This window comes from Mastigoproctus giganteus, chromosome 10, assembly GCF_048544385.1.
Source record: "Mastigoproctus giganteus isolate SK-2022 chromosome 10, ASM4854438v1, whole genome shotgun sequence".
Taxonomy (NCBI): domain Eukaryota; kingdom Metazoa; phylum Arthropoda; class Arachnida; order Uropygi; family Thelyphonidae; genus Mastigoproctus; species Mastigoproctus giganteus.
The window spans coordinates 219,641,674-219,660,179 of NC_143584.1; the positions used below are offsets into that span (position 1 = coordinate 219,641,674).

The 18,506-nt window shown below is 37.9% G+C and overlaps 1 protein-coding gene across 12 annotated transcripts in view; it reads right to left on the reverse strand.

Moving 5' to 3' along the window:
* Rab3-GEF (Rab3 GDP-GTP exchange factor) overlaps positions 1–18,506 on the reverse strand; it is a 973,693-nt gene that overhangs the window by 621,399 nt on the left and 333,788 nt on the right. For all 12 annotated transcript variants that reach the window (XR_016547514.1, XM_090382519.1, XM_090382521.1 and 9 more), the window contains exons 10-11: positions 17,175–17,315; positions 3,513–3,623 (exon numbers count right to left, since the gene is read on the reverse strand). Coding sequence is in view for 11 of the 12 variants with exons in the window: in XM_090382519.1 (XP_090238645.1) it covers positions 3,513–3,623; positions 17,175–17,315 (252 nt within the window). In the remaining variant the exon portion in view is untranslated. The remainder of the gene's footprint in view (positions 1–3,512; positions 3,624–17,174; positions 17,316–18,506) is intronic.

An 18,506-nucleotide genomic window follows, 5' to 3' on the forward strand; every position in this document is an offset into this window, starting at 1 on the left:
ATTTGCACATCTCCATTCCATGGGTACCTCCTCTGAGTTCAAGGAAGCTCTCATAATTATGGCTAAGGGTTTGCTTACTTCCTTTGCTGCCTTCTTTAATATAACTGGATAGATTCCATCCACTCCAGGTCCCTTTCTTATGTTTATCTTCAACAATTTCTCCTCCACCTTACTCTCAGTTATTACAAGATTATCTAGCTTACTGCCAGAGTTTAATACACCTGTGGCATTCCCCTCCCTGAATAACTCCTCGTGTGAATGTAGATGCAAAATATTCATTTAATTTGTTAGCTACCTGAGCAGAATCATTAACAGTTCAACCATTGATATCAAGTGGACCAATCTGATTCATCCCCTTCCTTCTAGAGTTTACATAAGTAAAGAAGTCTTTGCTGTTTTTCTTTGCATCCTTTGCAAAAGATTTCTCGTAATCTGCCTTTGCCTGCCTAACCTCCTTTGTGACTTGTTTACAGATCAGCTTATATCTATCATAGGCTTCTGTGTCAGTTGTTAATTTATATGTATCCCATGCATTTTTCTTCTCTGCCACATGTCTAATTAGTTCATCTGACATCCATTTAGGCCTAAATCTTGAACAAATTTTTCTTAGTTGGTATGAAAAGCCTAGGCCTAGTAGCTTCCAAAATTAATTCTTTGGATGCTTCCCATTTTGAATTTGCTGTTGGTAACATCGTCAATTGATCCCACCATATAGAATTTAAATACTGTCTCAGACCACTGTAGTCATCTTTATGAATACAAAAACCCTTCCCTTTACCCCTGGTGTGTCCTAGACCAGGGGTAAAGGGAAGGGTTTGCATCATGTGACCTAGCAAGGACACAGGATGCAAAAAAGCAAGCTTATATAGCATCAGCCAAATCCCCCCCCCCAATTCCTGCATTTAAAACTGTCATCACCCACTGCACATGGAAAAAAAACCAGTTATGCACGTCTTAAAATGTAAAAAAAAAATATTGCTCTTCAGAAGCCAATTTGGAATGAGAGCTTAAATATTTACATTCATAATTCCATGCTAGAGGCTATTTCCTCCAACAAGAATAGTAGCTCTTGGTGACTCAATCACAATAAAATTGTTTCTCTTCAATACCACAGGATTAGAGACATTTTCAGGCACACAGACATTAACTGACCTACAAAATATGTGGCTCAAATAACATAGTATACCTCAGCAACTTCTAGAAAGGCTGTCCAGCCAAATATGTATGGTCCACTTCTGTCTGATATGCCACAGTAGCATCTGAAATAAACATGCATAATTCTACAAATATGGTATCTGGCAGGAACTGGATAAATAGAATTGTCTTCACAAGCTCACAACTTTGGACACATATTACAAATAGAACAATGCTCATAATGCTCATATTTAAGTCAAAGTAAACAATGCTATAAACTATGTACTATGGAAGCATTAGTCATAGTTAAATACAAATCAGAAATCTAATTCAAAATCTAATAATAATAACAATTTGAAATCTAAATGCATGGCCACCTGTTGACTTTTCCAATATCTAATGCTTGGATAAAATAAGTTCACAAAATTACCACCCCTATAGACATTATCCACAGCAGTAGGTGACTGCACCAGATATATAAAACCCTGCTTTCATTCTCACTCATATGGTAATTAACAACAAATCCAAAAAGACTGTTTCTCTTTTTACCATTAAGTTCTTTCTAAAATTCCATCACTTTTTTTTTTTAAATAGCTTGGTTATATTGTATTCAGTAATGGCAGTATTAAGAATGTACTCTACTAAAGTGCACTTCAGGGAGTCTGTGCTTCTTAATGGTTCTCTGTACCTTTAGTTTCCTTTTCTGTACTCTTCCTCTCTTCCATAAGTCTAATCAGCAGATCTACAGAGGTGAGTAGATCTTTATAAAGAAGTCTCTTAACAAGTTGAAAATAAAATAAATAAGAAAAGAAAACAACACAATGAGTATGGGTGTATGTGCACCCAAGCCTGCCTACCAAAGAATGAGTGCAATTTTATAATAAATAGATAGTTGGATAAATAGGAATCAAGAACTCACAAGTACTACCTCTTCAACAGTGCTTGTGGATTTACTATTCAGTAAAATATCGATGAATGTCCCTATATGATACAAACACGACAGAAAATAATGAACAGAAATTAAAATTATAAAGTGTCAAAGCCACTGCCTTCCCTCTTTATTATGATTTAGTTCAATGTTAATTTGTACATTTGCATTTGGTTTAGACTCGTCAACTAGCTAGGTTGATGTTTAAATTTGCATTTTGCCTGTTATGTTTGCTTATTTAATCTATAGAGGTTGGTGGTCATGACATACTTTATAATTTTGAGTTATATTCATTATTTTCTATCTGGTTTCGATCATATAGGGATAGCCATTGACATTCTGTTGGACCGTGGTCGATGACCAAAATACAACCCTTTTTGGGGTTCACAAATGCTAATGAGCTTTGAAGAGGTAGTGCTTGTGAGTTCCTGGTTCTCTATCTATTTATTATAAAAGTTGCACTCATTCTTTGGTAGATGTGGGCATATGTCTCCTTGTAGGGGCATACATTTGCATTGCTGTAGGTGAACACTGCTTTGTATTTTTTTAATTTATATTTATCTTATTTTACTTTGAACATTAAGTGGCATATTATAGAAGAGCAGAATTGCACCTTGCCTAGTTAAACCTTAACTTCAGCAGTAATTTGCTGTATTTATTATGCAGTTTAATATTTTCTTTTTCATGAGTCTTAAAACTTTGACACTTGAATACTACAATTTTGATGATTTTTATGCCTCCTATCCACTCATTTTTGAATATTGTACTATTTTTAAGATTGTGTGTGTGTGCACACACACACACACACACACACACACAACACACACACACACACACACACACACACACACACACACACACACAATGCTTACAAATGTAAGCATAAAAAATGTTTACATTATTTAAAAATCTCAAAAGTAAAATGATGCCCTCCTTATCAGATGGTATAAAAACAAATTCTGTTTCTGAACTGCTTCCAATTCAGGAATGGAATCTCTGATATACTTTGCTGGCATTCTTCCTCCTCCATCTATTCCTGTCAAAATTAATTTTACTTTATTTAAAGACAGCAATTCAAGCGATTACCTTTGGGTCTCAACTATCTACAGATAATTCAGTTCTTTGTGTTTCTCAATATGCAGCCCGGATACGTATCTTTACATAGTTCACACAAAATAATGACATCTGTCTGACAGTATTTTCAAAGGTGAACTATGGGTCACCACTTTCAGCACCATCTTTAAAGTAAGGTAAGCAAACTAAATTTAGAAAGAAAGTACAGATGCACAGCAAAATTCCAAACAGGTAAAACTCTGCTACCAAAACTGGAAGCAAGTTTGTCTATATGCCATCTGCTAAGAAGCACATTACTCCCATACTGGGATTCCATAACCAAAAGAACACCTGCACCATGCAATATTTTGTCATTTAAAAAATTGGATATTTTTACCGGTGATATCTCCACTAATGTCACTATTAACCATATCAGACACAAAGTCACTGAGAGACGAATAGGATGAACTAGTACTACCAGCACCTTCACTGTCACTTCCACTTTCATCTGAAAGGGCGGAAAAAATCTTCTATGCATAAACAAATAAAATCAGTTTAACACAACCTGTCAATGTAACTTTAAAATGTATGCTCCAAAAGAAGGAAATGAAAGAAAAAATTATCTTGTGGCAATACTACAGGACAAAATTTTTTTTAGGTTGTTACTGTCAATCAATATTTATTTTTCAATAAGGTAAATAAACATACTCTAATAATATGCTATTACACGGGTGGCTACCAATACTTTTTAATATTTTGAAAATAATTTAAATAATATTAATTCTGCATCCCTGTTAAATTTTAGAAATGTGAGTTTGTTAAACTTTTAATATAAATCTGACAATTTGCTCAAGAACATTTCAGAAGGTTTCTTCAAAATTAATAATAACAATAAAAAACATAATAATAAGTCCCATAACTGGTGAACCTCAGGAATGGATAACATCCACAACTACTAGTACAAGAAATTCAGCTGCACATGCAGGCACATAGCAGAGCAATTCACCCAGATAATAAGGCACCCTGACACAATCCCAGAGTCTCTGACTCAAGGAATCACATACCTAAATGGTAAGGACAAAGACACCACAAATACAGACCAATCACCTGTCTCCAACAATGCACAAGATACTGACTAGCTGCATAACTAAAAAGATATCAAACCATTCAGAGAGCCAAAACATCAGGGCTGAGCAGCAAAAGGGATATAAGCAGATGAGCAGAAGATGCAAGGAGCAATTGACCATTGATGCTGCAGTTATGGAGCAAGCCTACAAGAAGCACCACAACCTGTACATGGCCTGCATCGACCACTGCAAGGCCTTCAACTCCATGCCCCATAGCTGGCTGACAGAGACATTGAAGACCTACAAAGTTAAGCTGATCCTGCAAACTAGAAGAAACCGTGGCAAAATGGAGGACAACCATCAAGGCCGAGAACATCATGACCAGACCAATACCCTTCAAGGGATATGCCCTGAGCCCACTATGGTTCTGTATAGCACTCAACCTACAGTCCACCATGCTCAATAACAGCAAGTATAGGCATACAATAAAAGAAGGGAGGAATAACCTGTACACCTTCTCTCACCTAATGTACATGGGTAACATCAAACTCTATGCTGCAACTGAGAATCAATTTCAACAGCTACTCTGGATCACTGATGAATTCAGCACTGATATCAGGATGCAATTTGGCCTAGGCAATGCAAGACACACGGATTACATCAAAGATCATCATCTGGTTACACAAAACTACCAGCTGAAGACCAGTGAAGATATTGAAGCCATGACGGGGGGGGGAGACAAATATTTGGGGATGATGCAGTTAGAACACAAGGTGATCAAGGCACTCCTGAAGGAGAAATACCATTAGAGACTGAGAAGCCTGCTAAGATCAAAAGTGATGGGGGAACATGGTCACAGCAATAAACACTTATTCAGTCCCAGGATATCATAATTTGGATCAACATTAAGCTGGAGAAGTTAATCAGATTGACCAGAATGATGACCAAGAGCCGCCAAAACCACTCAAAGCTGGGCATCAAGAGACTGACTATAGCCCATAAAGGAGGAAGGAGGGATTGACTGACCTCATTGAGCAAGAGAAGAAGGAGATTATAAGAACCTTCATGATTATCAGAAACTAGCACAAAAATGCAAGCTGATCAAAGAAAGTTTACCATATTAAAAGTATGTGTCACAGGCCATACTAGAGTAGAGACCTCTACTCACAGATTATATTGGGACTGTGCGATAATGATGGACAAGATGATCCTGCACAACAGACCAAACTTAACCCCAATTGAGAAGGATATGGCTACCTACCTGATCGACATAGCAGTGCCCAACACCAGAAACCCCCCATAAAAAAAAAAAATGTATAATACCACATATATAAGTATAGTAACACACAGTACCAACTGTGTGGTACCATACTTACGGTGGTAGAAAATGAAAACGATCTGGAAGCAATTGTGCAGTCAGATAGTAGTAGTAGCGGCATGTGATGCAAGAAAGCAAGTGTATGAGCTTATGCAGCATCAGTCAAAAAAAAAAAAAAAAAAAATCACACCATTCCCTCCAAATGCCTGTCCAGTTCCTCCTTAAATTTATTTAACCTATCAACTTCCACAACGAAAGATGGAAGTTTGTTCCAGCAATTAACTACCCGCTGGCTAAAGGCAAATTTACGCACATCTATTCTACATCTGTCTTTTCTTAATTTAAATTTATGCCCCCTTAGGTTTGTAATCTGAACAAGTGGAAGGATCCCATCAGAATTCAGCATGCTCAATCCATTCAAGGCCTTATACACCTCAATCAGATAACCGCGCAGGTGCCTAGTCTCCAGCCACTGCAATTTGCAGAACTTAAGCCTCTCTTGTTGCCCTTCTCTGTACACGCTCAAGCAAATCTACATCCTTCCTAAAATGAGGTCTCCAGACCTGTACGCAGTACTCAAGCATTGGCCTAACCAATGCCTTATACACAGAGGGACAATCACCTCCTTTTCCCTGCTAGCAAAATTCCTATATATATATCATTGACAATACCCCATGACCTGCCGTGGCAGCCTGTCTGCATTGCTCAGAAAACTTCATATCTGACTGCACAATTACTCCCAGGTCTTTTTCATTTTCTACCACCTTAAGTGTAGTTGTATTAAATGTACCAACACAGTTGGTACATTTCTCTGGGGTTACTTCTACCCATATGCAGTACTTTGCATTTGTCAAGGTTAAACTCCAGTTGCCACTTCTTAGCCCATCTGCCCAAATTATCTAGATCCTGTTGCAGTAGCACACTGCCATTAACAACCCTGCCAACCTTTGTATCATCTGCAAACTTTGACATTAAGCCTGATATACTTATATATTAGGCTTAAATAAACAAAACCTGATATACTTATATATCAGGTTTTGTATATTTATCAATATCATTGATAAATATACAAAACAACAGAGGACCCAACACCGAATCCTATGGGACCCCACTAATAACATTAGTCCACGAAGAGCAGCAACCATTAATTACCACCCTCTGTCTTCTCCCACTCAACCATTCTTTTATCCATTGTAGCAACTTACCCTTAATACCATTCTGCTCCAATTTGTACAATAGTCTTCCATGCGCAACAGTGTCAAAAGCTTTCCTGAAATCCAAATATATGATATGAAAATTATTTTTTCCATCCAGTTCCTTTGTAACCACATCACAGATTATATTGGGACTGCGGATATGAAGTTTTCTGAGCAATGCAGACAGGCTGCCAGAGCAGGTCATGGGGTATTGTCAATGATATACAGGAATTTGACTAGTAGGGAAAAGGAGGTGATTATCCCTTTGTATAAGGCAAATTGTCAGGCCTTGAGTACTGCATACAAGTCTAGAGGCCTCATTTTACGAAGGATACAGAGTTGCTTGAGCATGTACAGAGAAGGACAACAAGATTAGTGAGGGGAACGAAGGGGTCCTCTTACTAAGGAATGCTTAAGTTCTGCAAATTGCAGCAGCTAGAGACTAGGCACCTGCAAAGTGATCTGATCAAGGTGTAACAGGCCTTTAATGGACTGAACACGCTGAATTCTAATGGGATTCTTCCACTTGCTCAGATTATGAACCCGAGGAGGCATAAATTTGAGGTGATTCCGCACCCTCATTTTTACGAGGGTGCGGAAATTTGCCTATAATCAGCGGGTGGTTAATTGCTGGAGAAAACTTCCAACTGTCGTGGAATTTGATAGCTTAAATAAATTCAAGAAAGAACTGAACAAACTTTTAGAGGGAATGCATGTGTGAAATTGTTTTTTTTTTTCTTTGGCTGATCCTACATAAGCTAATAATACTGCCTTTCTTGCATCACATGCCTCCATTACTAACTACATACTTACTACCACCTGTCACAGGGCATAAAAAATCCCATAATGGAGAAAGGGTTTTTTTTTTTTAATAATAATAATGATAAGAACAATAATAATAACAATATAAACTCTTTAAAATCTGGCAGATCTTCGGGATTCAGATTTTAAAATTTAACAGAGGTTTAATTAGTAACTGAGCAGTTTTGGAGTAGCACATTTCAATGAATATTTATTATCTACATCTGTAAACATTTATAACAACTAAAAGAGCCATTTATAATGAATAAAAGTTTAAAAATTCAGATTCATAAAAGTTGGCAAAAGTTGTAATGCAAGTACTGTAAATGGTGGTTAAAATGTAAACAGTTCAATTTGTTAAATATGCACAATGACAATAGACACAGTTACAGCAAATGTTGTAATATACCATAATGTCAATTTTAAATGCATGCCTAAACAGTATCAGAGAGAAAGAATATCAATGAATGTACTTCATAGAAGAAAACTTTTGCATTGGAGAAAAAGAAAAAGAAAAATAATTAGTCTTAAGCAATAATAATAATAAAGTATGTGCAATATTTAACATTTTATATGACATTTTTATTTTATTGATTCAATCGATTTTAATCAATTTCTTGTGCATAATAACAATGACCTTTTTAATTTTTGCTAACATTATAATTGAGCAGAGAGAAAAACAATTTAAGGCATCCCAAGGTCACTCAGTAGGCCTTCTCTCCCATAGTAGCACTAGAAGAAAGCCAATTGAATGACCTTGAGCCACTTTAGTAAGCTGCATGGTTAGCTATAATGGTAGCACAAAAAAAAAAAAAAAAAAATTGGTTGTGTGGAATTAAATCTATTTAATGTGTGCATCAGTAAGTTGCTGTTCATGGAAAAAGTTAACCACAGATCTAATAAAGAATACATTTTTACAGCTCTACCCAGAATGGGCTCTCTCTCTTCTCAGTTGTTCTGAAGAGAGCTCCAACTTCTCGCTGGCTCACTCAAGCATTATATGACCAGCCACATAGCTGTAATTTGAAACAGCAGTTAACTGTAGATGTAGTTCTAAATTCTAAATGGGAATCATTCAAGGAAGTAATCTTCGAAGCTACTAAGCTTTTTGTTTCACTAAGAAATACTGTTCAAGGTTTAGGCCTAAATAGAGGTCAGATGAACTAATAAGACTTGTGGCAGAGAAGAAAAATGAATGGGATACATATAAATTTATCAGGCGACACAGAAGACTATGCTAGATGTAAGCTAGTCTGTAATTCAGTCACAGAGGAGGCAAGGCAAGCGAAGGCAGATTGCAAGGAATCTTTGTGAAGAGGATACAAAGTGGAACAGCAGAGACTTCTTTACTTATGTAAACTCTGGAAGGAAGGGGATGAATCAGATTGGTCAACTGGATATCAATGGTTTGACTGTTGAGGACCCTGCTCAGATAGCTGACAAACAATGAGTATTTTGAATCTACATTCACACATGAGTAGTTATTTAGGGAAGGGAATGCCTGCGATTTTTCAAACACTAATAGGGAGCTAAAAGATTTTTTAATAACTGAGAGCAAAGTGGAGGAGAAATTATTGAAGTTAAACACAAGAAAGGCGCCTGGGGTGGATGAGATCTATCCAGTTATATTAAAGGAGGGAGCAAAGAAAGTAAGCAAACCCTTAGCCATTATTATGAGAGCATCTCTGGATTCAGGGAGGTCCCCATGGACTGGAGACGTGCAAATGTATCTCAATACCCAAAGGGTGACATGAATAATTACAGACCTCAGTTTAACTTCTTTTCTGAGGAAAATAATGGAGTCAATGGTCAAAGAAGCATTACAGGATCATCTAGACAAGACTGCAGTTATAGTTCAGACACAGCATGGGTATGTTAGCATTGGTCTTGTCTGACAAATTTGATTGGATATTACGATGTGGTCACTTAGGAATTGTATGCAAAAAATAATTTTCATATCCTATACTTAGATTTCAGGAAAGTTTTTGATATTGTTGCACATTATCTACTGTACAAATGGGAGCAGTATGGCATTAAGGGCAAGTTGCTGCTATGGATAAAGAGATGGTTGAGTGGGAGAAGACAGTGAGTAGTAATCAATGGACACTGCTTTTCTTGGACTAAAGTTATTAGTGGAATGTCCCAGGGTTCAGTGTTGGGCCCAGTGTTATTTTCTGTATTTATCAATGATATTGATGAAGGTATATCAATGGCTTAATGTCCAAGTTTGCAGATGATTTGAAGGTTGGCAGGGTTGTTAATTACAATAAGCTACAGCAACAGGATCTAAAAAAGTTGGGCTGAAAGTTTAATATTGACAAATGCAAAGTACTGTACATGGGTAGCAGTAACCCCAGAGTAATATACCAACTGCATGGTACTAAACTCAGAGTGGTAGAGAATAAAAAAGACCTGGGGATTTTTTGTGCTGTCAGATATGAAGTTTTCTGAGCAGTGCAGACAGCTGACAGAACAACCCATGGGGATTATCAATAGTATATAGGAATTTTGGTAGCAGCGATAAGGAGGTGATTATCCCTTTGTATAAAGTGGTGGTCAGGCCACACTTTGAGTACTGCATATAGGTATGGAAGCCTCATTTTAGGGAGGATGTAGAGCTGCTGAAATGAGTATAGAGAAGGGCAATAAGATTGGTGAGGGGAACAAATGGTTGTGTGCTTACCAAGAAAGGCTTAAGTTTTTCAAATTGCAGCATCTGGAGACTAGACACCTGCAAGGATCTTGATTGAGGTGTATAAGGCCTTGAATTGTTTGAGCAAGCTTAATGCTGATGGGATTCTTCATCTTTCTCAGATTACATCCCTGAGGGGGCATAAATTCAAATTAAGGAAAGACAGTTGCAGAATAGATGTGCAGAAGTTTGTCTTTAGCAAGTGGGTGGTTTCTGAAACAAACTTCCATCTGTCATTGTAAAAGTTAAATAAATTCAAGGAAGAACTAGAAAAACTTTTGGAGTGAATGGATGGGTGAAATGGGAAATTTTTTTTTTTTTTTTTTTGGCTGATGCTGTATAAGCATGCTTTCTTGCATCATATGATTCTACTAATGCTAGGTTTACTGAACGAGAGATAGTACTACAAAAGAGAAAATTTTAAATTATCATAAAATTAAAGCTAATATGGCCTCAGAGAAATTATATGTTTGTCAGACTATCCTGTGCTTTCACCTTTTTTTGAGACTAGCAGGATTCAAACTGCACAGATAATCCAATGGTCTTAATTAACACTGCAGAACAAACTAGCCATTGTAACAATTTGTCATAATATCACTTATTTTGGAAAATGCATTTGCAAAATAAGTGCAAATCTTACATTTCGAGAACAGCAAACCATAAATAATTTATACACTAAAAAAAACAAGAGCAAAGAACACACAGATTTGGGAGTTATAATATGTTTAGACATGAAGTTCTCTCAGCAGTGTAGAGAGACAGCAAGGAAAGCTCTTGGTGCCTTCTCAATGATTTATTGTGCATTTGCTTGTAGAGATAGATAGGTCATAATTCAACTGTATAAGGTAAGTTGAAATATTGTGTTCGAGTATGGAGATTGCACCTAAAAAAGACATTGCGCTTTTTGAAATAGTCCAATAATGAGCAACGTGCCTGGTGAGGTTGGTAAAAGGGGCATCCATATGAGGAAATACCTAAAACATGTGGAAACTAAGCACAAGAGGAAACTTGATTAACGTGTATAAGACTCCATCGTTGTTAGTTGTTGATTACTAGAATTAGTTACCTTCATGGTTTTGTTGAGGGAAAGTCTTGCCTGACCAATTTGATTGGATACTATGATGCAGTCACAAAAGAACTGGATGCAGGGAATAACCTTGATATTATATATTTGGATCTTAGAAAGGCTTTTGATAGTGTTGCACATGAAAGGCTGCTGCACAAATTGGAGCAGTGTGGCATTAGAGGCAAATTGCTGCTATGGATAAAGGGATAGTTGAAGGGGAGAAGACAGAGAGTGGTTGTTGTTGTTATTATTATTTGGTTTTTAGGAGCATTAGCAACTAAGGCCATATTGCTCTGGGGATATGCGATGGTCATTACCTGACCTTTCCGCAACCTGCGTATTGGTGGTCACGGGCTCGAACCCCAGTCTAATCAAGAAGCGTGTGCTACACACTGCTGCTCCTGCCCACCTGGCTACGGAGGCGCCACAGAGAGTCGTGATCAATAGACACTGCTCATCATGGACTAATGTCCATGGAGTTCCTCAGGGTTCAGTGTTGGGTCCATTGTTGTTTTCTGTATTTATAAATGATTTTGATGATGGAATATCAAGCTTAATGTCCAAGTTTGCAGACGATACGAAGGTTGGCAGGGTTGTCAAGGACACTACTGACACTATGCTACTGCAACAGGATCTGGAAAGGTTGAGCAGATGGGCTGAGAGGTGGCAAATGAAGTTTAACACTGACAAATGTAAAGTACTACATATGGGAAACAGCAACCCCCAGAGCAACGTATCAACTCTGTGGTACTACATTGACAGTGGTAGAGAATGAAAGGGACATAGGAGGTGGTTGTGCAGGCAGATATGAAGTTTTCTGAGCAGTGCAGACGGGCTGCAAGAGTAGCTCATGGTGTATTGTCAATGATATAAAGGAATTTTTCTAGCAGGGATAAGGAGGTGATTATTCCCTTGTATAAGGCAATGGTCAGGCCACACCTAGAGTACTGTATACAGGTCTGGAGGCCTCATTTCAAGAAGGCTGTAGAGATGCTGGAACGAGTACAGAGAAGGGCAACAAGATTAGTGAATGGAACAAAGGGCTGCTCTTACGAAGAAAGGCTTAAGTTTTGCAAATTACGGTGTCTGGAGACTAGGCACCGGCAAGGTGATCTGATAGAGGTGTATAAAGCCTTGAATGGTTTGAGCATGCTCAATGCCGATGGGATTCTTCCTCTTGCTCAGAATAATCACCTGAGAGGGCATAAATTCAAATTGAGGAAAGACAGATGTAGGATAGATGTGTGGAAATTTGCCTTTAGCCAGCGGGTAGTTGGTTGGTGGAACAGACTTCCATCCCTTGTTGTGGAAGTTGATAGCCTAAATAAATTTAAGGCTCAGCTGGACAGGTATTTCAAACGAATGGAGGGGTGAAATGGGAGTGGTTTTTTTTTTTGGCTGATGCTGCATAAGCTTGCTTTCTTGCATCATATGCGTCTCTACAAATGCTAATGCTAAAGTCACCCATTAATTTATATGTATCCCATGCATTTTTCTTCTCTGCCAAATGTCTCATTAGTTCATCTGACATCCATTTAGGCCTAAACCTTGAACAATATTTCTTAGTTGGTACGTAAAGCCTAGTAGCTTCCAAGATAAATTCTTTGAATGTTTCCCATTTTGAATTTGCTGTTGGTAACATCAGTTGGTCACAATGTATAGAATTTAAATACTGTCTCAGACCATCGTAGTCGCCTTTACGAAAGCAATAACCCTTCCCTTTACTCCTGATGGTAGTTACCTCTTTGAGTAAATCCCACTTCAGCACACTGTGATCACTGCCACCTAGTGGTTCCTTTATCTGCAGATTCTTAATGCATGAAGAATCACTACTGATAATCAGATCAAGAGTATTACTTCCTCTACTTGCCTCCCGAACCCTGTACAGTTTCTTATTATACTCATCAGAGACATTAGGCCTACAGCACACTCCTACTCTCAATTTTGATCTCCCAATGCTTATGTCACACAAAACTGACTCTAAACTGCACCTTGTATTTTATGTGTTTCTTAACTAATAGCATAACCCCTCCTCCCTTCCTATCCTGTCTATCCTTTCTGTACACATTGTACTCCCTATATTCCAGTCCTGCATTCCTTATATCTGTGTGACACCATGTCTCTGATATCCCAACATTATCTGCCTTTGATGTTTTGAGCAATACCTCAAATTTATTTACCAAACTCCTAGCATTGGTGTACACACAAGTATACATGCACCTGTTCCTATTTTTAGCTACCCTAACGCAATCCATGTGTTTACTTGTACCACAATGACTCCCAGCAGTCTCTGAAATACCCTGCATCTTGTTTTCCAGGCTGTTGCTCATTCCAATAGAAGCAGTGCAAGAATCACTTTCACCTCTGCCAGTGGCCACTGTTTATCTATAATCCTTGTATTCCCCCAAGAGTAATTGCAAAGTAATTGCAAAAGCCTTAGCATCTCGACCAGCTGGGTTGGTGTGACTAGAAAACGGAAGCCTGATGGAGTTGTAAACGTTAAAATCACCAAGGAAAATTACATCACTGTTAGGAAAGTTGGACTGGAGAAAGTCAAGTTGCAAAGAGAGGAAGTCAAAGAGTTCCAAGTGATTAGTGGAGTTGGGAGAACGGTAGCGACAACAGATAGATCTGACAGAATGAGGTAGAGAGATTTTAAGCCAGAGAAGATCAAAAAGAGGAGATTCCAAATTACCAAGTCTCTGACAGGGAATATCGGAAAGGACATATGCACAAGTTTTCACCTTTGAGGCGAAAGGAATCATACAGCGAATAATTTGAGCAACTGAGATGAGCAATGGTTAAATCAACCGATAACTGAGATTCTGTCAGAAAAAGTACATGGCGTTTGGCAAACTGCAAGTGGTAATGGACATTGTTGAGATTAGAACTGAGAACACGTATATTTGTGAAAATTAACTAGGAAATGTTATGGAGGTTTAGATCTTTTTGCGGATAAGCTTGTTCTATTAGTTTGACAATTCATGGTGTATTCAATAGTAAGAAAAGTGGGGGGGGGTGAAATGTGTATGAAGTAATGAAATTTTTGGATCTGGCGTATCCATGGTAAGATATACCCAGATCCTTGCCATAACATGGCCTCGACAATGGCCCCCGCATACACACTACTCGGATTCCCTCCAGTCACTATCAGGCAGAGTAGCGGTAGTAAGATTATACACTAGTTGATCGGAAGCCTCCTAAAGAGTTTCCAATAGGTTCGGTCCGGTGAACTAACTAGCGGCTGGCCTGCGAACACCATTTTAGAGCTGTACCCTCAAATTGTAAGGAAGTTTGGATTTCGCCATGGTGTTCATCATGACCTGAAAAGACATCCGTCATACATGATGGAAGAGATGGGGAAAGGGCTGACCGGAACTTAGCTGTGGAGACTAAACATGGATTCCACCACTTCAAGCCTCCAATAAGCAAAATGATGGTATTGCACTGGTTGATGAGAGAAGTCATCTACCACCTAGTATTGACTGGTAACACTGAGGGGTGGCATTCCTCCATGTGGTGTGGGCACCACACCTCGACCACTGCTTACGTTGGTTCACACCTGGGTGGGCACCCACAGTGTGTATGTGAATGAGGGTTATACTCAGGATTACTAACAATCCCACCATCGTGAAGGTGTAAGCAGAGAATTTAGCTGTCACAGACCGTCTGGACCTTGCAGAAATTAGGTCCACTTGACTTGAGTGTCACATGAATATGAGTTCCATTTAGACTTCCAGGTAGTAAGCACAGCTTGTCTGGCATATCTGAGAGAATGTCTGCGACAACCTCAAGGACCAAAGTCCTTTTCAAGAATGTCAACAGGATTCAAATGATCAGTTAGGAACCTATTGGCCCTTAGCACTACCAGACACTACCCAACTCAATCAGAAAATGGGGTCATTTAGCCCAAACCACTTCATGTTCCTGAATTCTCTCCCATGGGAATTGAGTCCAGGCAACCAATAACACATAGGTCATCACAATGTAGCCAATTCATTTCCCATTACTCATAGTCAGATTTCCAACCATCTTTCTCTGTAGTGGATGATGGATGCCAACCAGCAAGAACTGGCAGAATTTGGTTCAGCTCTCTGGTGACTGAATAGTTTTTATAAGAGCAGATGATAGACCATAACCAACAGGAGTTTCCATGACCTGAGAGAGCTCTCTTACAATGCCAAGACAGCTATTTATTACAGAGAATCAGAACCCTTTAACACCACAAAAGATAGTCTTTCAGATGTCTATTTCCTTGTTGGGACTGAAAATAGATGGTAACAGCTCTCCAGCATCAGGTCACTAGAAAGTGAGAGCCCACTTGAAAGTATATTTTGAAATTTAATAAGAGTTATTTACTAGTGTTATATTATTGGTGTTTTCAAATCTACCTAGAAACTTTCCGTCTGATCAACGATCGCCAGTATGGTTTCCGTCAGTGTCCATCCACTGGTGATATTCTGGCTATATGTTACACACAAGTACGAAACAAAAGTAGTTGCTCTTGACATCTCAAAGGCTTTTGATCGTGTTTGGCATAAAGGTCTTCTAAACAAGCTTCCATCTTATGGTTTGCCAACTGTTTTTAGTAATTGGTTATCCAGTTTTCCCTCTGATCGCTCACTGAGGGTGATGGTAGATGGCTCTCTGTCTTCTAACTTCTCTACTAATGCCGGTGTCCCCCAAGGTTCAGTTCTTTCCCCCACTCTTTTACTCTTGTATATTAATGACCTTCTTCCATTGACCGCAAATCCTATCCATAGTTTTGCCGGTGATAGCACATTGCATTCCACTTTCCATTTTGAGAAACCTTGTCCTGCTCAATCAGCTTCAACTTCTTGAAAATCTGCTACCAATTCCCTAAATGCTGATCTTCAGGTAATTCTCCAGTGGGGCAAAGACAACTTAGTTGATTTCAACCCTTCTAAAACTCAGTCTTGTCTTATATCTCGCAAAAAGGATTCTTCTGCTCCTATGCTTATCTTTAGTGACACTCCGATTTCTAGGCAAAATGATATATCTCTTTTGGGGATCACCCTGACTTCTAATCTCTCTTGGCACAAGTACATTACAAATATTGCTTCCTCTGCATCTAAAAAACTTGGTTTTCTCTTTCGCTCTCAGCGTTACTTTTCTTCCAAACAGCTGCTCACTCTGTATAAATTGCAAATCCGCCCTGCCATGGAATATTGTTCCCACATCTGGGGTGGTGCCCCCAAAACTTCTCTCAGGCTTCTTGATTCCATTCAGAAGAAGGCAGTTAGGTTAATTAATGATTCATCTCTAACAGAGTCTCTCCACTCGCTTTCTCATAGACGTACTGTTTCTGCTCCATGCCTCTTCTGCAGATACTTCCATGGGCACTGTTCTTCTGAATTGGCTTCTATAATTCCCGCTCTCTCTTTCAAAACAGTCCGAACATGCACCGCCACCAGCCAACATCCATTTACTGTCCAACTTCAAACCCACAGAACCAACTTTTCATCTTCCTCATTTATTAATTCAACTGCCGTTTTCTGGAACAACCTTCCTTCACATGTATTTCCTGAAAATTACAATCTACAGAAGTTCAAGTCCAATATCCACAAATATCTTCTTGATAGACCAAACCAAGCACGGTACTAAGTACTATAGGTTCTAATACCTCTCATGTTTGGGGTTCACATAAAAAAAATAAAAAAGTCATTTCAGGGATTTACTAGTTTTTTTTTACTGTGGAAGAAGGGAGTCGAAGGAAACCTCACAAAGTCTGAGCTGCAATCAAGAATACAATTTTTTTTAAAATTTCCAATGAATTTTATTTATTGATTATTTATTCATCTGTTAATTTGTTATTAACATTAATATTATAATAATTCTTACAATTAAGCTGTTTAATATAAAATATTATTTGATTTCAATATAACCCATCTCTCCCACCTGTGGATAGTTCTTCTGCTTGTGAGCTTAATAGTGCATTTGCTAAGGAACTACCTTCTGTCCACACTCGAAAATGAAGAGGTTCCAACTGATGGCTATACCACTTAGGTTTATCTCCAACTAGAGTAGGGTCAAAGACACCTGAAAGACAAATAAAATAAAATATTTGTTTTGCCATCATCTGTTTTACCAGATATAGTAATCATTTTAAGGATATAATTAATTTGTGGGTGTTTAATTCAACATTATAAAAAGATATTTTTATTACAATTGGTTTTAAATAAATTCAGATCTTAGTGAATCCAATTTATATGAGTTGTGGTGATAAAAGTCATTTAATTTACAGAAAGAATGGAATAACAAAATGTTTTTGCACCACATTTGGAAAATATCAGGAATAATCATCATAATTGATGCACTTAGTAAGGAAAGGAGAGGAGAGGAATAAAACTAAGAGTTATTTGCAGATCATATGGCTCTCAACAGTAAAGATGATAGAGATAAAAAAACCTTTGGTATTAGATGAGGGAAATAAATTAAAAAAAAAAACAAAAAAAACCATGAGGATGATATATTTTTTTTTTTGTTAGTTGGTGCATCTCTTCTGTGGCCATAATGCACCTCCCAGAGTTTTTGCATTTTACTCTGATCAAAGCCCGAGAAGGGATTCGAACCCACGACCTTAGGGTTGCCAGGCAGGCACTTTAACCACCTGGCTAGCCTGGTCGGTAAGGATGATATTATGAGAGTGTGTAAAACAAAGAAATATGCGGAAACAGAGATGAACAGAGAAAGAAAACTGATGGAAAAAAATTGGATTAAAATTATTCCTTATAATGTAATTTCTGCAATTAGTGTAGATTAAAGGATAGCAGTTTCAAAGTAGAAATTCTTTTTCCTGTCTGAGGACATTTCACGTCTTCATCTATCATAGAAAATCTTTTTCCTTTCTGAGGAATCTCATATCTTCATCTATCCTTCACTACCTCCAAACACCTCTTTTGCCTCTATCCAAATTTATTGGATAGAGGCAAAAGAACAGTGCCTAAATTTTCAATTTTAATTAACTGTTCGATGACAACATAAAAAGGGGTGTGCCAACTAATACACCTATTTTAACTAAACATGCAAGTTATAATGTAATGTTTTTTTTTGGCTTGCTTTATAAACATTGAGTAATCTGACTTAAAAAATATAACAACAAATTAAGAAAATTATTATTAGCAGAAAGGTTGTTTATGCATGTGTACTGCACTTACATCATTTCTACTATCATATCTCATATTGCGATCACCTTTACAATGAGTTCCCAAGGTATTGCACTACTTTGAA